The sequence below is a fragment of the Labrus mixtus genome, chromosome 11, assembly GCF_963584025.1.
Source record: "Labrus mixtus chromosome 11, fLabMix1.1, whole genome shotgun sequence".
Classification (NCBI taxonomy): domain Eukaryota; kingdom Metazoa; phylum Chordata; class Actinopteri; order Labriformes; family Labridae; genus Labrus; species Labrus mixtus.
The window spans coordinates 6,554,360-6,574,674 of NC_083622.1; the positions used below are offsets into that span (position 1 = coordinate 6,554,360).

The 20,315-nt window shown below is 47.5% G+C and overlaps 1 protein-coding gene across 1 annotated transcript; it reads right to left on the bottom strand.

The window, feature by feature from the left end:
* Positions 1–554: 554 nt before the first annotated feature.
* Positions 555–19,680, bottom strand: sh3bp5b (SH3-domain binding protein 5b (BTK-associated)). The gene is made up of 9 exons (XM_061049759.1): positions 19,459–19,680; positions 18,470–18,532; positions 15,230–15,358; positions 6,685–6,849; positions 6,209–6,339; positions 4,734–4,776; positions 3,755–3,974; positions 3,061–3,399; positions 555–1,467 (listed from the first exon to the last, which is right to left on the bottom strand). Exons 1-9 carry the CDS (start codon positions 19,534–19,536, stop codon positions 1,247–1,249), a joined length of 1,389 nt encoding a protein of 462 aa, XP_060905742.1. The 5' UTR covers positions 19,537–19,680; the 3' UTR covers positions 555–1,246.
* Positions 19,681–20,315: the final 635 nt, after the last annotated feature.

A 20,315-nucleotide genomic window follows, 5' to 3' on the forward strand; every position in this document is an offset into this window, starting at 1 on the left:
TTTGTAAGAAGTGATTTCATTAAATTGAAGGATCTCAGCTGGACATCAGAAGACAATGTTTGACTCCTCAGGTTGAGAGCGGCGTCCTGTCAGCAGCTGATATAACTCACTCGATGAGTGTCACAGTTTCTCCCGTGACGACCTCTTCTTCACACGCTCAAATCGACCTTTCAGCCTCGTCACTGTTGTTGACATCGAGGAATGCTGACACGAGACTTACCTTCATGCTTCATCAGAGTCTCACATTCACAACAAACATTTCATCGGAGAGAAAACAGATTATGTTCTGAACATGAACGACTGATTTTTATTTTTTTATTTAATAAAAATATTTTATTTATTTTATAAAGTCCCATTGAGATTAAAAAAACCTCTTTTTCAAGGGAGTCCTGGCTGATGTGAGTATAAAAGAGAGTTTAGAGTCAGAAGCCACCGAGCTGTTTAGATCAGCTGGTTCAGACGTTCTCTACTTCCTGCACCTTTTCCTCCTTTCTTTCAATGTGAAATGAAGCCTGGACATTTGAAACAGAGTCAGACATAAACAACACACAGGACATGTAACAATCCTTTATTCTTTATTTATCTCCACGTGTGACTTCTAATCAAACAGAACGTGTTATTTAATGGTCAGATATTCTCCACTAGATCAACATTAAACAGAAAGGTGGAGGGCAGGCTGAACCTTTAACTCTGAGTGAAAAATACAATCAAATCAAATAATGAATATTTTCTGACCATCATCAACACGTCTCACACACCACAGCGCTCGCTGTTTCTCAGGCGTGAGAGACCGAGAGAAGAAGAAGATGAACGGGAGGAACGATGCTGCTGAGACGTTCAGAACACTTTATATACAGATGATGACAATCAGGGCGGATTCACTGAAGGATTGCACCTGTGCACCTGCTACACCTGCTACACCTGCACCTGCTACACCTGTGCAGAGAGACACCAGCTAAACGTCAGCGTGAGAGTGCAGCTCTGTGGAGAGTGAAGCTGCAGATATCTTCTCTCCACATTCAAACACTAAACAAGAGCTAACTGCACCGAGCAGACTTTTTAAACATGGTCAGAGCTCTATGCTTTGTGAATAAGACTTCTTGCGCCTGCGTCCTTTCTCAGTGAATCGTGCCCTCAGAGTCTCGGGGTGACCGTGGAGTTTGGAGATGGCGTGCAGTTGTAGCCTATAAACAGCTTGTTAAAGTCTCAGAGAGCTCGAGGTCACATGGAGCCAGAAATCCCACAATCAGACCCCTTTGACTAAGACCACAGTGCTCCCCGCCTCAGCCTCGTCCGTGTTTTTGGCGTTGTCGGTGCGCGAGCGGCGCAGGTTCAGGAAGCTGAAACGTGACTCCAGGCTGAAGCTCTTCTTGGCGCTGGGAGTGGAGCTGCTGTTCATGTTGTTGTTTGTGGCGGTCACAGCAGGAGCGTTGTCCAGGTCTCCCTCTGCACCTTCTGCCCGGTCACCTGCAGCAGGAAACGAGGTCACAGCTGATTTAAACAAACAGTCTTTGATCGAGGACGGGGAGGTCATTAAAGGGTTAATTTAATACTAACACATACAACCATGAAATGTTTTGTATTTCCATCAATGAACTGAAGCTGTGAAACTCCAGTCTAAACATCTTCATCTTTCAGATATCTATTTGATATATTTATTTGTGTCCCTATTTTTTTCTTCCCCTTCTCAATAAAACATTAATCAACCCGTCTGTTTTCTTATTTTAAAAACAGATTTACAAAACCTATCAATTAAATAATTTCCCACAAACATACATTAACTCATTCACACATACTCACAAATATACATACCTACATATATCATACATACATTCATACAAATATCATCCATCCATTCACTTATTCATCCATTAATACATACTTACAAACATACATCATACATTTAAAGTTAAACAGATATAAAACATTGTTAAAGCTGCGTTGTTTATCCTCACGTTGAGTTGTTATAAATGAGTTAATCATGAAACTCCTCTGTGAATCAAAGACTTCATCTCAACAACCTGAAATCTCTGAACACTGTGAGCTACACGGAGGCCTCTCAGTCATTCATCTGAGCTCGCTGAGGTGTGCTGAAGTCTCTCCTCTGCTGAAGCTGTCTCTCTGACTAATAGTGTCGTCTGAAGGAGCAGGTGTGAGGTGAGCAGGTAGGCACATATCGTATCTCTGAAGTCCCCTACACCATCTCTGTAGTCCCCTACACCATCACTGAAGTCCCCTACACCATCTCTGTAGTCCCCTACACCATCTCTGTAGTCCCCTACACCATCTCTGAAGTCCCCTACAGTCTCTGTAGTCCCCTACACAGTCTCTGAAGTCCCCTTCACCTTCTCTGTAGTGCCCTACACCATCTCTGTAGTCCCCTACACATTCTCTGTAGTCCCCTACACCACCCCTGAAGTCCCCTACACCATCTCTACAGTCCCCTATACCATCTCTGAAGTCCCCTTCACCTTCTCTGTAGTCCCCTACACCATCTCTACAGTCCCCTACACATTCTCTGTAGTCCCCTACACCATCTCTACAGTCCCCTACAGTCTCTGTAGTCCCCTACACCATCTCTACAGTCCCCTACATATTCTCTGTAGTCCCCTACACAGTCTCTGTAGTCCCCTACAGTCTCTGAAGTCCCCTTCACCTTCTCTGTAGTACCCTACACCATCTCTACAGTCCCCTACACATTCTCTGTAGTCCCCTACACAGTCTCTGTAGTCCCCTTCACTTTCTCTGTAGTCCCCTACACCATCTCTACAGTTCCCTACACATTCTCTGTAGTCCCCTACACCATCTCTACAGTCCCCTATACCATCTCTACAGTCCCCTACACCTTCTCTGTAGTCCCCTACACAGTCTCTGTAGTCCCCTATACCATCTCTACAGTCCCCTACACATTCTCTGTAGTCCCCTACACCTTCTCTTCAGTGAATGAGTATTTTCTAAACTCATAAAAACCTTAAAAACATTGAACACGATGAAACATAACATATAACACAGCTGTGAAAAGATCAAAAGATGAGAAGGCCGGTCTTGTTTTTCACCCACCTCTCTCCAGGTCGCACTCAGGAGACGATGCGCCGCTGCACTCGCTGCGAGGCCCGAGCACCGGAGAGATGAGTCCGAAGTCAGACAGCGACACGGTGCTGGGGAGGTCAAGACTGCAGGGCCGGGAGGGGGGGGCGGGGGAGGAGGGAGTGGGTGAGGGAGAGGGGGAGGAGGATGTGCAGGAGGATGTGGATGAGCTAGCGAAGGGGCAGCTGGAGAGGAGCTCCTGAGGGCTGCTGGGAGATGACCCCACGCTGCAGGTGGAGCGAGTCTCCGAGTCCTCCTCAGACATGAAGCTGCTGCCGCCACACGCCTCGTCATCGAAACATACCGACGCCACTGCAGGACGGGGGGGGGGGGGGGGGGGGGGGGGGGGGGGAAATAAAGGAAGTAGTTGACATTAGGATCCAAACTGCATAAACACAGCTCATGTTTAAAACCATCCTTCAACACTAAAGGAGGCGTTTCTACATTCACTGACATTTAGAGAACCAGCAGGGAGCAGCTGTTACTGACAGCAGAGCGGCGAGATGGGACGATGTAACGTTTACAATCTGACCTTTAATCTCATCAGAACAATCGTCTGAGTCATGCTGACGCACGCAGAGGCAACAACATCGCAACGTTGGTGGAACAAACATCAATACAGCGTTAAAGGTTGAAGAGTTCCAGCAGCTCTCTGTCAGATACTCACTGGATATCCCGTCTGACTCCATCTTGAAGCTGGAGACGTCGTCTCCTGAAACACTTTCGCCCTCTGAGCCCACGCCACGCCCCCGGGGGCCCATGGCGGAGCTTCTCCGTCGCTCGTGGATCTCATCGGAGATCATCTCCAGGTTCCTGAGCGCCGTCTTGTACTCGCCTTTGGCCTGAGACAGCTTGGCCTGCCGCTCGTCCACGTTCTTCTTCAGGTTCTGGGGAGACGATAAGTGAGAGGAGGGGTGATTCCTGACTTCACGGGCACTCCGTCTGACATCATCAACACTCATCCAATAAGGAGAGCTGCAAAGAACTCTGGGAACACTCAAAGAACTTCAGACAGTACTCCTCCAAAACAGAAACAGACTTCTGTGTTTTGTTTTAGTGATTCAGTGTTTTAGTGAGTCAGGTGAAGTAGAATTTAATTCTTCTGGCATCAGATAAATAAATAAACTTTAAAAAAGAAACATTAAAATAAAAACATTAAAATAAAAAAAGTGTCTCAACCTTCAGTCCTCAGATTCATTCTCAGTTGGTATGAAAACTGATCTGACGAAGACTTTAACTTAAAGAACCTTTTTCTACACACACACACACACACACACACACACACACACACACACACACACACACACACACACACACACACACACACACACACACACACACACACACACACACACACACACACACACACACACACACACACACACACACACACACACACACACACACACACACACACACACACACACACACACACACACACACACACACACACACACACACACACACACACACACACACACACACACACACACACACACACACACACACACACACACAAAGAGAAGAATCCAGAAATAAGAATCCCTTTATCAAGCTCCAGGTCATCTACAACATTCCTTTCACCTTCAGGGGAAACCAGCGGGGTCAAGAGAAAGATAAATGAGAGCTGAGCAGGCATCACGTACCTCCAGCTGCAGATAGTACCTCGCCTTCATCTCAAAGTAGGGCCTGCAGAGGATTGGGGGGGGGGGAGAGACAGAGAGGGGAAAGATTAGATCAGAGGGGAAAATGCAGAGTAACCCAGAAAAAGAGCAGTACCCACTCTTCATCACCATGGAAACCTGGAGGAGGAGGGGGGGGGGGGGGGGGGGGGCTGAAGGGGTGCTGCTGATGTTGGATGAGTGAACGATGCAAAACGGATTAAAGCCCTCGCACAGCGAGGCGGCAGCTGATCATTTAGAGACAGAAATAACTGCTGCGTAGTCGGAGAAGATCTGTCTCCTGAAATCAGTTTTTATGCTAAAAAAAAAAAAGAAATACAATCATCATGGTAACGTTTTGTACAGAAGAGACACAAATACCAGAGTCATCCCTCAACTATCTTATCTCATTTATATTCAAAGTTTGTCATTATTATATATTACATATTTAAATATCAACTAAATGTGGTAGATGTTGATCAAATCGGATGAACACTTTATTGATACTCGTATCTGATCGCTGGTCGAGTGTATCGTCCGCTGTTTGACTTTTCTCCATCTGTGATTTATTTCACTGGAGTTGTCTTACACTCACACAGCAGCAGCGTCGTCGGCTCGCTCTAGTTTCCAGCCTGGTTCTATATTTAGCTGCCATTGTGATGTTTTCTGGACCGGCGTGCGGTCACAGCGAGGCGGCGAGCAGACTGTCAGAGCGGCGTGAGCCAAGACCAGAAAGAAGTCAAGTCTCCCTCACTAACAGAGTCCAACATGGACCCTCGACTGGTCCCTGACCCTCCAGACCTAAACCTTCTCTCTAAAGAAGTGAGACCATGTTTGTGGGTTTTAACACGTGTTCAAACTGTTCCTTCTTCTTTAGCCGGCACCTGAGCCGTGACTCTAAAAATGTTCATGTTCCTCTTCTGAGTCCAGCTGAAAGTGAAACCTGCTCTCAGTCTGAACCACATGGTACCACTCTGAGGGTTTCAAACAGTCAGGTGTGTTAAAGAGGAAGTCTATCATTTCTGAAGAATCACAAGATTACAGAAACCGCGACCTGAGTCAAACCGAGGTCTTTCAAAAGAAATGTGTGTACAGGAACCTTCAGCAAATCCCCTCAAACAGAGACTGGGACTCTGACCTGGACTTGCTGACTGTATAACAGAGATTGAGGCTCTGACCTGGACTTGAACTTGTTGATGTATAACAGAGACTGGGGCTCTGACCTGGACTTGGACCTGGACCTGGACTTGTATAACAGAGACTGGGGCTCTGACCTGGACTTGGACCTGGACCTGGACTTGTATAACAGAGATTGAGGCTCTGACCTGGACTTGGACTTGTTGATGTATAACAGAGACTGGGGCTCTGACTTGGACCTGGACCTGGACTTGTATAACAGAGACTGGGGCTCTGACTTGGACCTGGACCTGGACTTGTATAACAGAGACTGGGGTGCTTACTTGGACTTGTTGATGGTGCGTTTGAGTTTCTTCTCCAGCTGCTTCATGCGACTGATCGCTGCCGTGTATTTGGCCGCCGTCTCTTTGTGCACCAGCTCGCTTCTCGTCTTGGTGTGCTCCGCCTCCATCACCTGCAACAGCCAATCAGAGCTCACCGTCAGCCACAAACTGAGGGACATATCTCTCATGAGCTTAAAGAACCAGATACTGTCCAATGGAAGGCCAAACATTTGAAAGGTTCAGTGGTGAGTTTTGTCCAACAGCTCGTCTGAAGAAATAAAAACAGGAGGAGGTGATCAGAAAAGAAGAGGAGGGCGAGGAGACGAGAAAGGAGGCCAAAGACGAAGATTAGAAAGAGAGGAACATAAACACAAATGAGGAGGAGAGGGGAAAAAACAGGAAAGAGAAGGAAAAGAAGAAGCAGAAATAATGTTCTCCTGTTTGTGGGATCAGCTCCCCCCTCTCCCCCTCCTCACCCGCTGGGTGGCGTGGTTCAGCATCTCCTGCCAGGCGGAGTCAAACTGCCGGTTGTCCTCCTCCAGGAGTCTCTGCTCGGCTAAGGAGATGGTCTCCTTGGCCGCCCGCAGGACCTCAGTGGCTCTCTGGAAGTCCTGCGTGGCCTTCTGGGCCTCCAGCTGAGCCTGACAGACAAACAGAGATGGATTTATTATTTATTCTAAAGAATGTTTTAGAAGTGTTTTATCTCAACGACTCAGCTGTAAAGGAGTCTCCTCACAAAGAACTCATCTTCTCCATTTATTGACACTTTGCTGAAGTTACAGGTTAAGGAGAGTTCACTCCACTGCTCCTGGGACTCCGCTCTGTTCACCTTCATATACACCCTGAGTCTAGTGAGTACGTATCAAGGTGAACAGAATAGAACAACCCAGACAGGAAGTCAGACAAGGAAACGCACAGAGCCTCTACTCAATTTCAAAATAAAACACAACATACAGACTCCTGAACGTATTCTACATCACTTAAACAACATGACGTCAAAACAGGCTGAACAACAAATCGTTCAAACAACAAACAAATTGTAGTTCTCCTGTGATCTTGTAGTTCTCCTGTGATCTTGTAGTTCTCTTGGGATCGTGTAGTTCTCCTGTGATCTTGTAGTTCTCCTGTGATCTTGTAGTTCTCTTGGGATCTTGTAGTTCTCCTGTGATCTTGTAGTTCTCTTGTGATCTTGTAGTTCTCTTCTGATCTTGTAGTTCTCCTGCGATCTTGTAGTTCTCTTGTGATCTTGTAGTTCTCCTGTGATCTTGTAGTTCTCTTGTGATCTTGTAGTTCTCTTGTGATCTTGTAGTTCTCTTCTGATCTTGTAGTTCTCCTGCGATCTTGTAGTTCTCTTGTGATCTTGTAGTTCTCCTGTGATCTTGTAGTTCTCTTGTGATCTTGTAGTTCTCTTCTGATCTTGTAGTTCTCTTGTGATCTTGTAGTTGTCCTGAGATCTTGTAGTTCTCATTTGATCCTGTAGTTCTCCTGTGATCTTCTAGTTCTCTTGTGATGTGTGTACAGCTGCTCATGGCTGCGCTCATGCTACAGAAAGTGACGCTGACGGAACACAGCGCGCACGGACTATGTGGAAATTGCGGTTTGGTTTCCCAAACAGAATGACTTTCAAACAGCACGACATGTTGTAAGGAAACAGGAAGCATTTTTTTAAACTCTATAATAAAACATTTTAGATTTTAGAGGAAGCGTATTAATGGAAAGAGGAACATCTCCTATCAAACAAAGCTCCACCGCACAGAGCACCACGACACACATCCTGAAAAAACACACACACTGCTGCTGACCAGGTGCATGCGTGCGTGCGTGCGTGCGTGCGTGCGTGTGTGTGTAAATGGTCAATGGCTGACTACTCAAAGCTCTTTTACACCGCAGGTCACACCTACACGTTCACACCCTGATGGTAGAGGCTGCTGAGTAAAGAGTCCATCAGAAGTAAGTGATCCCATACATACACATTCACACGCCACCGACGAAGCAGTGGGAACAATTCAGGGTTAAATGTCTTGCCTAAGGACACATCGTTCATGTGGCTGCAGGAGCTGGGGATCGAACGACAACTCTACCAACTGAGCCACAGCCGCTCTGTGTGCATGTGTGTCAATATGAATAGAAATAGAAATACAAGGTACAGCATGAATGACGCTTTGCAGTAAATGTCAGCTCACAGCTACTTTCATCTCGAGAAGCATTACAAAGTTTTGCGGAGGTTTGGAAGCTCACAGCTGGACTCAAAGGGGAAAGAAATAAAACTACACACCACAGTCAAAACTGAGAGTGAGGATGTGAGACAGCTCGCTGAATATTAAATCACAAGATGAAGTCGCTGACCCACTTCGACTTACTGTACGCACTTTGTGTTGTTCTCTCCTCACTGAGGCGGAGGTAACACATCTTACCTCTGGAAACGGCCCCAAAAACAACTGATTCTAAAAAGGCAGATTTCCTGTCCCACTGAGATACTGCCGCTCATTTCCTGCAGAAAGGCGCCCGCATGCTCGGAATATTTGTAAAATTGTGCACAGTTTCAGCAATTTGCGTCCACACATGACTCTGGTCTCTCACTGTGGACGTCCAGTGTGCGGGCGCTCTGACATCACCACATGCTCGCTGTAATGTCATTAGAGATGCTCATCATCATCATCATCATGCCAGCACAGCAAGAAGCAGACAACCTCTGCCTTGTTGTTGTTGTCATGTGTTTGGTTCTTCACAGACTGAAGCTCACGCTGACCGAGAGGCTCCACAGAGTCCAGCGTTTACTTCTAACGTGACGCTCTGTGATAGATCAGTGTAAGCAGGTTTTGGAGGTTTTGGAGGTTTTGGTGCTGCAGCAGGGTCAGGGGTTTCTTGCGAGTCCTGCACCACAATAATACCTCTCTCTCTCATTTCTCCAGTTTTTGATCTTACTTTCCGTCTCTTCTTCTTCTCTTTGTCAATACTGCTGCTCTTGTCAGACTGATATTTTCTCTGAAGAGCTGTAACTAAGCTCCGCCCTGTCGGCGTCCCACTCTGTGAAGTCACATTGAAGCACGGCTCAGCGGGAGCTCCACATACACACACACACACACACACACACACATCAGCTGATCCCGCCTCTCCTCTGTAACGCCTCTAAAGACGGTAAAGAGGGGGGGGGGGCCACTTCGTCCCCCCATTACTCCTCCACCACATGCAGACTGAAGGAGAAACGTCACAGGTGCGTAAATATCACGTCTTGAAATGGCGGTCTGAACTGGGCTCTAACTCTCCCTCTCCTCTCTCACTTCTTGTCTTTGCCTCCTCCTCCATCTTTGTTTCAGCTTCTCTTCTCCTACCCTCTCCCTCTCTCTCCTCTGCTCTTATCCTCTCTCTCCTCTACAGCCGTCTCACTCCTTCCTTCCCCTCCTCCCCATCTGTCACTTTCTATATCCACCTTAATCTTTCTGTTTGCTTCTGCACATCTCCTCTCTCTCTCTCTCTCTCTCTCTTTCTCTGTTCTCGTGTTCGCTCAGCTGCTTCATGTTTTAATCACGCTGCACGCCGCCCGTTACATTTTCAGAGCCCCGATCCTCCAGAGGGGAGGCCGATGTGTGAGTAAGGATGAAGTTCAGCTGCGATTGGCTCTCTGTCCCTCCGTCTGTTTGAGAGACGAGAGTTTAAATCATTCAACAGAACGTTAAAGACTAAAAACAGGTTTCGTTAAGATGACAATCTGTGATCTGTTAAGTTTGTCTGCGAGGCACTATGGTCAGCTGAGGCTGTTTAAAACATCCATCCATTATCTAGACCGCTCTTCCTGTTCACGGTTCGGGGGGCTGGGGGGCTCGAGCTGATCCCAGCTGTCATTGGTTGAGAGGCGGGGTTACACCCTGGACTGATCACCAGCCAATCACAGAGATGACATATAGAGACAGACAACCAGCCACACTCACATTCACACCTACAGACAATTTAGAGTCACCAGTTAACCTAACAAGCATGTCTTTGGACTGTGAGAGGAAGCCGGAGTACCCGGAGAGAACCCACACATGCACGGGGAGAACATGCAAACTCCACACAGAGAGACTCCTGACAGACGAGGATTCAAACCAGGAACCTCCTCGCTGTGAGGGGACACAACGTGTTATATAAATAAACATGGCGTGATGGTGAGACGTCTCCTCATCAGTCAGAGCGCTCAGGACAGATCAGCTGAAATGGACCAATAGATCATCGACTCTCAAATCGACTTTCAAATCGTCCTCAAGACGAGAAAAACACGACACACTCCGGCTCTGAAACCTTTAGCTCCAGATGAACGCCACACGCTTCTCTTTTATTCATCCCGGAGACGCGGACTGATCTGTCAAGAAAGTGAAATCTGTGTCCACAGATCCTGAATCTGTTTGTCTGAACACAAAGAGAGGAGACACTCTCTGTTTTCTAAGTGACCTGATTCGCCTGATTTCACCAGAACATGTGTTTTATTTTTATCTCCGTTTGTTCAGGTCTGAGGATTAATGTCCTCGAGTCCATCCAGGGAGAAGAGCGTCTCCCGCAGACGGCGTTCTGAGGCCGTGCAGTAAACATGTTGTTGAGCGTTCTGTAAACTCTCGTTTCAGGTCAGCGTTTGTTCCAGGAGAGAGGCGAGCACACTGCGACCGGCCTAGATATCCTGAGAGCTCCGGGGTTTAACAGCAGGGAGAAACCTCCGCCTGTGATGTGGCCATCACGCTTTTTAATAGGATAATTAACCCAGATATGAGACCAGTTATCTGTTTCAAACTCTGAACACTGTAAAACATGAAGACTGATTTAGAATCCACCACATGATTAAAAATGTTTGTAGATCTTTAAACACAGAATTCTCTGAGAGAGAGGGAGAGAGAAAGAGAGGGAGAGAGAGCGAGAGAGAGAGAGAGAAAAAAGAGAGAGAGGGAGAGAGAGAGAGAGAGGGAGAGAGAGAGAGAGAGGGAGAGAGAGAGAGAGAGAGAGGGAGAGAGAGAAAAAAAGAGAGAGAGGGAGAGAGAGAGAGAGAGGGAGAGAGAGAGAGAGAGAGAGGGAGAAGGAGAGAGAGAGAGAGAGAAAGAGAGGGAGAGAGAGAGAGAGAAAGAGGGAGAGAGAGAGAGGGAGAAGGAGAGAGAGAGGGAGAGAGAGAAGGAGAGAGAGGGAGAGAGAGAGAGAGAGGGAGAAAGAGGGGGAGAGAGAGAGGGAGAGAGAAAAAGAGAGAGGGAGAGAGAGAGAGAGAAAGAGGGAAGGAGAGAGAGAGAGAGAGAGGGAGAGAGAGAGAGAGGGAGAGAGAGAGAGAGAGAGGGAGGGAGAGAGAGAGGGAGAGAGTTAGAGAGAAAGAGAGAGAGGGAGAGAGAGTTAGAGAGAAAGAGAGAGAGGGAGAGAGAAAGAAGGAGAGAGAGAGGGAGATAAAGGGAAAGAGAGAGGGAGAGAGAGAGAGAGAGAGAGAGAGAGAGAGGGCAGGATGCAGGGAAAATTCTCTCATCCCGTCGCTCTCCTTCCTCTCCTCTTTCTCATCTTCCTCCCAAAGCTGCGTTCAAGTCTAATCGGGCGTATCAGCGTCCTAACAGCTGGGATTTGTTCAGAGCTTCACCCGTCTTTGCCATCTTTCCCTCACTAATCCCCCAACATCTGTTCCAACTCACGCCACCGTCCCGGTCACTGAAGACATCCTGCTGAAGAATTCAGAACAAATCAAAGCTTCAAAACAAGATCAGGGTAAAGATCAAACTGGGATGTTGGACAAAATAAAAAGTAACGCCTCGAGGGGGCGCCGGTACCCTAGTGGTTAGAAAAATGAAATGAGACGTTCAAATTCAACATATTCAGTCTGTCAGAGCATCAGGCCGTCTGGAGTAGTTTGAAGTTTGATCCAGGAGAGGGCGCTCTCGGAGGGACTTGACCATTGCATGACCTCTTGACCTCAGTACATGAAGACGGTAATGTTGGGGCAAAAGCAACGGGTGGCAAACTCGTCTCTCTACAGACAGCCGCTCACTGATTGGTGGAGAGACACAGGGTCACTACAAACCTGCAACTCTCCAAGCTGGCTCGCTAACGTTTGTGTGTGAAGAACGTCTGCGCGCTCTGAACGGGTGTTCTTGTCTGCACTTGATCCTGGTCAAGTTGATAGACTTCTGTTTACGCCTCTTTAAATGTTTTGTCAGAGTTTTATAATTCAGCCATCACATTGGCTGAATTTGAATGTGAGAGACAGATTCAAACACAGAAGGAAACATGACTTCACCACCACATGTTGATTCATCAGAAGGAAACCTCCACCCAACCACAGAGCTGTGTGTCAGAGTGGCTCCGCCCACTAGCCTGCCAGCGACGTTATGCAACCAACAACAACAGTACACACACACACACACACACACACACACACACACACACACACACACACACACACACACACACACACACACACACACACACACACACACACACACACACACACACACACACACACACACACACACACACACACACACACACACACACACACACACACACACACACACACACACACACACACACACACACACACACACACACACACACACACACACACACACACACACACACACACACACACACACACACACACACACACACACACACACACACACACACACACACACACACACACACACACAGCGTCCTTGCAAAGCCAACCGGATGGCTTTGACCTTGCAGCAGCTTCCTCCGCCTCTCTCACAAATCCTTCATCTTTCACTCCATCCATCATCAATCGTCTGACGTGCTCCGCCTGCCTAAAACATTTCACTCCAGCAGAGTGACAGAGGTAGAGAGAGAGAGAGAGAGAGAGAGAGAGAGGGAGCAAGAGACCACAAACATGGTGGAAGGTTAAAGGTCGGGGTTGGGAGAATCATCGCTGATGATCAGTCATCTCTGAACCTTTAAAGAGACTGAAGTTGGTTTCTTCTTGAAAATAGAGAAAGATAAAAACATCTCCCTAAGAAGAACCTAAAGCTGCCGAGTCACTTTTGTATGACCGTCTCATTTGGATCCCAGCGGACGCAGAGCCTGAAGGTAACCGCTCGATCCTCGTTCCGACCCTCGCCTGTGGTCATGAGCTTTGAGTAGAGACTGAAAGAATGATCGAGGATACAAGCGTCTGCAATGAGTTTCCTCTGGAGGCCGTCTGGACTCAGCCTGAGAGAGAGGGGGAGGAGCTTAGACATTCGGGGGGGAGGAGCTCGGAGTAGAGCCTCTACTCCTTCACATCTAAAGGAGTCAGGTGAGGAGGTTCAACATCTGATGTGGATCCTCCTGGACCCCTCCTCCTGGACCCCTCCTCCTGGACCCCTCCCTGCACCAGTGTCTGATCTGCAGATTTATTCCAGTCTTCCTTCTTCCTGAATCAGAATCATCTCCTAACTTCTCTCATTTTACGTCACCTTCCTTCAGACTCCGCTGACCCCTCCCTCTCAGGTCAGAAACGTCCCCACAGAGGACTGAGCAGGCTGCTGGTCTTCATTAGTCCTGATGTCCCCACATGGCCATGAGGATCAGTCTGACACCTTTATCTGAATTTAAATCCAGTGAAGTTACCGCTGCCTTTTTGAATCTCCTGACCTTCATGAACAGAATCATTCCACCCTGAAAGACACCGCGACGTCTGAAGAATAATCTGGACTCCTTCATGAAGCTTCTAGAACATTCATCGTATAAAAACATGAAAACACCGGCAGACAGAGTTTCCTCACGATCACAAAGTTCTGATCCTCGTCCTCCTGCAGCGCGGAGTCTCTCGGGAGGTGAAGCGGAATGAACGAGGAGCTCGCTGCATATTTCATATTCTCCTGCAGAAGAGTCAACTCCAGTTAACGGGCCCTCGCTCCGTCCCCCGGCGCACAGTCAGCGCTTTAAAACGTGCCACGCCGAAGCGATGTGCACTCAGGCGATCACGCCGCCAAAATAAACGTTTCTGCCCCGTCACCCTGACCCACTTCATCGACGAGCGCTCAGAGTCTCTCCTACCTGACAAACACGCTTCTGCACATTAAAGAGAGGGGGGGGCTACTGGACATTAAAGAGAGAGGGGGGTGCTACTGGACATTAAAGAGAAGTATCTGTACCTAAGCAGGTACAAGCTCCGCCCCTCCTACAGCCTCGTGAGAGCATCAGATCACCTGACACTGTTTCTTCAATGTTCTCTCTCTGACCCGTTTGTTCTGGAGACTTTGAAGGACTCTGAAGGATGTCAGTGTGTGAACAGTCCGTCATGGCGCTCTCTGTAACGCTCTCAGAACAGTGACGAGGGTGAAAGCTAACGTGCAGAGCGGACAGAAACCTCTCTGTGTTTCGGTTGCTTCCTGGCGAGCTCTCACAGCTGTGAGGGTGAGCTGCAAGTGGCTGCTTCCCCTTTATTTACACACACACACACACACACACACACACACACACACACACACACACACACACACACACACACACACACACACACACACACACACACACACACACACACACACACACACACACACACACACACACACACACACACACACACACACACACACACACACACACACACACACACACACACACACACCTTAAAAAGGGAACTCAGATGAAGGTGTGATACGTGCACTTCTCTTTTAGAGCGGTTTTATTTCATGATCAACACTTGAAGTTCCTGAATGTTTTCTCGTTGACGAGCGGCGCATTGAAGATCGTCATGATCGACACACAAAGCCTGAAAACATGAAAGGTCTTTATATTCTCCAGATTGAACATCATCCGTTTCTAGAGAAGTGTCCCTGAATTTAATTCTATTTACGTTGTTTCCTGTCCTCTGGAAGGCTACGACTCGCTGGTTAAACAAATTCACTTGACGCTGCACTTGACGCCCGACAGACACTAACCCTGTCAGCATGGATTATGTCCTGTCCCTGCATCGCTGCAGGATCATCCACGTCTGCATCGGGGGTTATTTTCAACACCATTATTATCCACAGAAACCCCGCCAACCCGTTTAGTCCGGGTCTATGACCCGTGTGGACTGACCTGTCTGGCCAGCCTGCGAGCCTCCCAGTACGGCTTGGACTCGTCCACAGCTTTCCCGATCTTCTTCACCAGTTCGTCCAGTTTCACCGTGGCCTCGACCAGAACCGAGCGGAACTTCTGCCTCGCATCCTGAAAAGAAAAACAGCAGAAAAAAGATCAGCTTCAGAGAGGAGAGAGAGATAGAGAGAGAGAGCGAGAAAGAGAGAGAGAGCGAAAGAGAGAGAGATAGAGAGAGAGAGATAGAGAGAGAGAGAAAGAGCGAGAGAGAGAGATAGAGAGATAGTGAGAGAGCGAGATAGAGAGAGAGAGAGATAGAGAGAGATAGATAGATAGAGAGAGAGAGAGAGAGAGAGAGAGAGAGATAGAGAGCTAGAGAGATAGAGAAAGAGAGAGATATAGAGAGAGATAGTGAGAGAGCGAGATAGAGAGAGAGAGAGAGAGAGAGATAGAGAGATAGAGAGAGATAGATAGAGAGAGATAGAGAGAGAGATAGTGAGAGAGAGAGATAGAGAGAGATAGTGAGAGAGCGAGATAGAGAGAGAGATAGGGAGCGAGAGAGAGAATGAACTCTTTTCTGTTTCTCAGGGCGTCGTAACCTTTGACCTCTATCTTACAGACTATTTCAGGAAGTGAAAGTTTCTGTACTGCTGCACCGACACGTCTCTGAAGAATCTGAGAGGTCAGAGAGGAGAAGTGTTCATGAAGGACTCCACGTAATCTGAGCGGTGAAATAAAACCGCTCTGTCCACAGCTGCCTGACAGAAAGGTTGTGAATCTGTTGACCTCGACTAAACGCTTTGTTCCATCTGAAGACTTTGTTTGTTTGTCGAGGCGAGGGGGATTTCTGTGACATAAACATTCAGCTCTGACATGCCACCTTCTCTTGGAATTAAGAAGAAAAACAAGTCGGATCTTGAAGGAGAAAGTCTCTGATCCAGTCGGCTCAGTGACGTAAGAAGGATGTTTTTCAACATCAGCTCCTTCTCTTAACAAACAAACAAACAAACACAGCGCTGCTTCCCCGAGGCCGTCCTCCATAGGACGCTATAATGAGAATATCTGTCTTTCTATCACTGCTACGTGTAGTTGAACAGAATCTCAATGTGAACTAAAGAGTGGAGAAGAACATCCTGGAGAACAGGAAACATAATGCAGCAGGTTCATTAGAGCACAGAGATGGTAGAGGTGGCGTGCAGACAGTCTATGGTCGTGCAGCGATCACAGGGAATAAACGTCACCACCCCCTCCCACTCGCTCCAGGTGAATTCTCCTGATTACATCCTGCTGCGTTCTCACATCAGCTCACTCTGACTTTCTGCAGAATAAATACGAGGAGGCTGGAGGAGAAACGTTCAGCTGTTTGTGTTCACACTCGACGCTCAGACTCAGATATCTGGACGTTTATCTGGAGTTTTCTGCAGGTTTGAAGAAGACTTGATGCTGCTTTCTTCGTGCACAAAACTCTCTGAACTACCTGATCATGGCGGATTCATGGCGAGCTGCATGTGAACAATAACAGCACCCCCCCCCCTCATTCAAACTCTATCCACTGTCCTCTCTTATCTCAAAAAAAAAAGAAGAGATTTCTAGATCAGATTTTTGAGGGAGGACTGGACGTATCCATCACAACCCTTCATCAGACTCACAGTGTCAGATCATCGGTTTCTCTGTTGTCATGGCGACAGGTCAACAGAGTTCAGACTCCATCACTTTAAGTCGTCTCTTTCTCCAAACGCTTCTTTAAGACCGTCTTCATCGAGGTAACGTGGTTAAGCTGTTAGTCGTCACTGACGTTTCTTTCAGCAGATAATTCTTCTTCTTAAGAGATCCTTGAAGCTCAACGAGGACTCGTCTGTCAAACTCCAGGAAACTGAAAGAGGGGAGGGGCGTCTTCGGACACGCTGGTTTGAGACAACACGCTCTCGTCTCGCCGTGAACAGAAGGCGTCTTTGTCCCACACGAAAACAACTTGATGTTGTTTGGAGCCACAAAGACAGAAAACATCAAAGCTTTTAGAACCGCTCTGACGTGTTGACTAAAGAGACACATGAGAGAGAGAAGTCCAAACGACCCCGATGACCCCAAAACGTCTCCAGAGGAAACACTGCTTTCAAAATAAAACGAGACAGAGGACGTGTGCATGTCCTGTTTTTCTTTGACACGCTGTCAACATGACGGGACACCATTAGGACCAGGTTTCATTTGTAGCTGCAGGTCGTTTTTTTTTTTTAAATGTGATGGAGCGAGCTCAGAGAATCACTGCAGGACTCCTCGCTCTAAATCACTCCTGTTAAAACACTGTGACGACTCTGTGGACTTTGTCCTCTGTAAAGTTTCACATCTTACTGCTGACCTGCAGAAATAAAAGACGCCACGCTGCCCGGGTTTTACAGGATTCAAAGATCAGTTCAGACACTCCGATGGACGGTCATCAAAACGGTCTCCTCTCTGCAGAGGAACACGTCCGCTCCCCTCACAGCCTCCTTGTTTTTATGTAACATGAACTTTGTCTGCTTCTTCTCCTCAGAGTGTTCTGACTACAGCTGCTTTAAACCACTTTATGACACTTCACCAGTAAGTGTCCCTCACTAAACACAGACTGATTCTTATTCGAACAGAGTGAACTGTTTGTCCTGCAGACGGAGCAAAGGTCCGCTTAGAACTCAATCTGCTGCCTCTGCACACGCCGATACCTTTATAAGACAGACGCCTAGTCCACACCTAGGCGGCCATTTCTTATAATCATAAAGAATAATTCCATCCACACGCTCAGTTCTCAAAAACATCTTCGTCCACATGAAAATGCAAAAAAAAAAAAAAACACACATTGTAACGACTGTCATGAGTCAAGTCAAATACTCTTGACAACACTTCCAGACGATCTCCTCTCAATCCGTCCCTCAACGTGCGGGCGGAGCAGCTCACTCAGAGACAACCAAGTTCTCCCCATTCCTCTACGGTGACCAATCAGGCGTCTCTGCTCGTCAACATAGTGGGAGAGTAACTGTGTATGTATGTGTGAGCGTGTAAAAAGTCCAGTTAGCAACGTTAGCACCAGCACACAGGTAACCTAGGTAACCTGCAGACTGCACACAGGTAACCTAGGTAACCTGCAGACTGCACACAGGTAACCTAGGTAACCTGCAGACTGCACACAGGTAACCTAGGTAACCTGCAGACTGCACACAGGTAACCTAGGTAACCTGCAGACTGCACAGGCTCTGTGTGTGAGACACTGACCTCCAGCTCCGTCTCACATCTGTTGATGTCGTCAGTGGACTGGTTGAGTTTCTCCAGCTCCCCCTGGAAGAGAGAAAAGGAGGAGAAGGAATGTCACATCGTGTCTGACATGGTCATCATCACCGTGGAAACACCGGATGTAACATCAAAGACGGCCGCATCATGAAGCGTGAGCTGCTACTGAAAGCTGCCGTACTGTTGCTGTCTGTTCTGCTGTGATAAAAACGTCATGTAGATTACACTCTGACACATTAGCTCGTCGGCCTCAGGCTGTAGGGACCTTGGTTGGGAACTGGAGGGTCACCGGTTCAAGTCCCAAAGTATGAAAGATAGTCTTGTGGCTGGTCCCAGGTCACTTCTTGCATACTGCAGATGCGCCCCCACTGGACCCCTATCATCTCCAGCCTACTCCCTGTGTAGCCCCCCCCCCCCCCCCCCCCCAGTCTGACATCTCTCCATCAGTGCATGTCCACAGGTACGTCCAGACTGTGTGTGTGTGTGTGTGTGTGTGTGGCATGTAACAGTAACAGGGTGTGAACCAGAATTTCCCCTCAAGGACAAATAAAGTATGTTTAAAAAAAAGTCTCATGAGATGTGTTTCATTATTTCCTGTTGGTTTGCGTCATTTCATCAGCTCTGCACTGACAGTGATTTAGTTTTTCTTAATGCTCGTTTATTTGATGGAGCTCTCACCTTTTCTGTCTGCTGTAATGAACATGGATCAGTTTATTTTTATACACATTACCACATCTCTCTTCATATCAGGCATAAAAACATCAAACTGCACACACGTCGGATTAATGTAGCTCGTTTAATGCGCGGCTCGAAGGCGGAGTTTATTATAATTAGAATAAATATCATAATTAAGAGGTGCAGAGGCAGCATCACAGCAGGACGACAGACAGACAGACAGACGTGTGTCGTGGACCCAAATAAACCCGGATCAATGAGAACCAATAATCAGTACTGTGGCTGTAAAGGTGACTCACCTGGATTCTGGGGTCCACCTCCTCGTCCTCATACTCGGTGTCGTCGTCGGACCTGCTCTCCCTCTCTGAACGGTCCATGCTGCAGGTGTGAAGGACAGATGTCACCGCAGCCGAACAAAGACTCACGTTAACGCCGTTTTAATAACGTAAGCACCACCCGACTCTGAGGGACCGAACGCTCATCTGGATCCACGAGCCTTGTGGATTAAACGGAGCGTTTACCGGAGGAGAAGAAGAAGAACATCCTGGTTTGGAGCCGAGCAGCAGCAGCAGCAGCAGCAGCGTGTGTCTCCTCTCAGCTCTCTCTCCTCACTGAGCCCGGCGCTCAGATGACCGGAGCTCTGCCCCGGTCCGGGAACGCCTCCTCCTGCTCGGGTATGAGGGGTGAATAGTGCCTCTTAGCGGTGACGCTGCTTAGTGACATTTATTAAAGGGGCCCTTCATAAACCTTATAAAATACAGAGAAGAAAATAATCAGATTTTCGGGTGTTGTGTAAAAAATAGTTCACATTTCTGTCACATTCTGTATGAAAATTTGTATGCAGGCATGTTGTATGAATTACTCTGAATATAAGAAAATATTGGTGTTTGTGGTTTTCCTCTTTAATAAGCTCGTAGCTTCACATTGCATGTAAATTGTCACAGAATGAGCGTGATCTAAAAACTCTTACTAACATCCAAATAATCAGTGAGTATGTTCTTCTTCTTCTCTCTAGTACTTGACTAAAACAGCTTTTATACACAAGGGGAGGAGCCGGCCGTCCCGTCCATGTAAACACGGCGCTGACAACAACACAACTCGAGCTTCTCCCTCATTGTAGACAGTCAGGACTCAGAGACACATTTACACAGGATGG

What these genes read in the sequence shown, in the direction of transcription:
- sh3bp5b (XM_061049759.1), bottom strand. Translation starts at nt 19,536, where the DNA reads ATGGACCGTTCAGAGAGGGAGAGCAGGTCCGACGACGACACCGAGTAT. An exon ending in GGTACTATCTGCAGCTGGAG is followed by an intron (nt 3,975 to 4,733) that starts GTACGTGATGCC and finishes TCGTCTCCCCAG; the next exon opens with AACCTGAAGAAGAACGTGGA. An exon ending in GGAGTCAGACGGGATATCCA is followed by an intron (nt 3,400 to 3,754) that starts GTGAGTATCTGA and finishes CCCGTCCTGCAG; the next exon opens with TGGCGTCGGTATGTTTCGAT.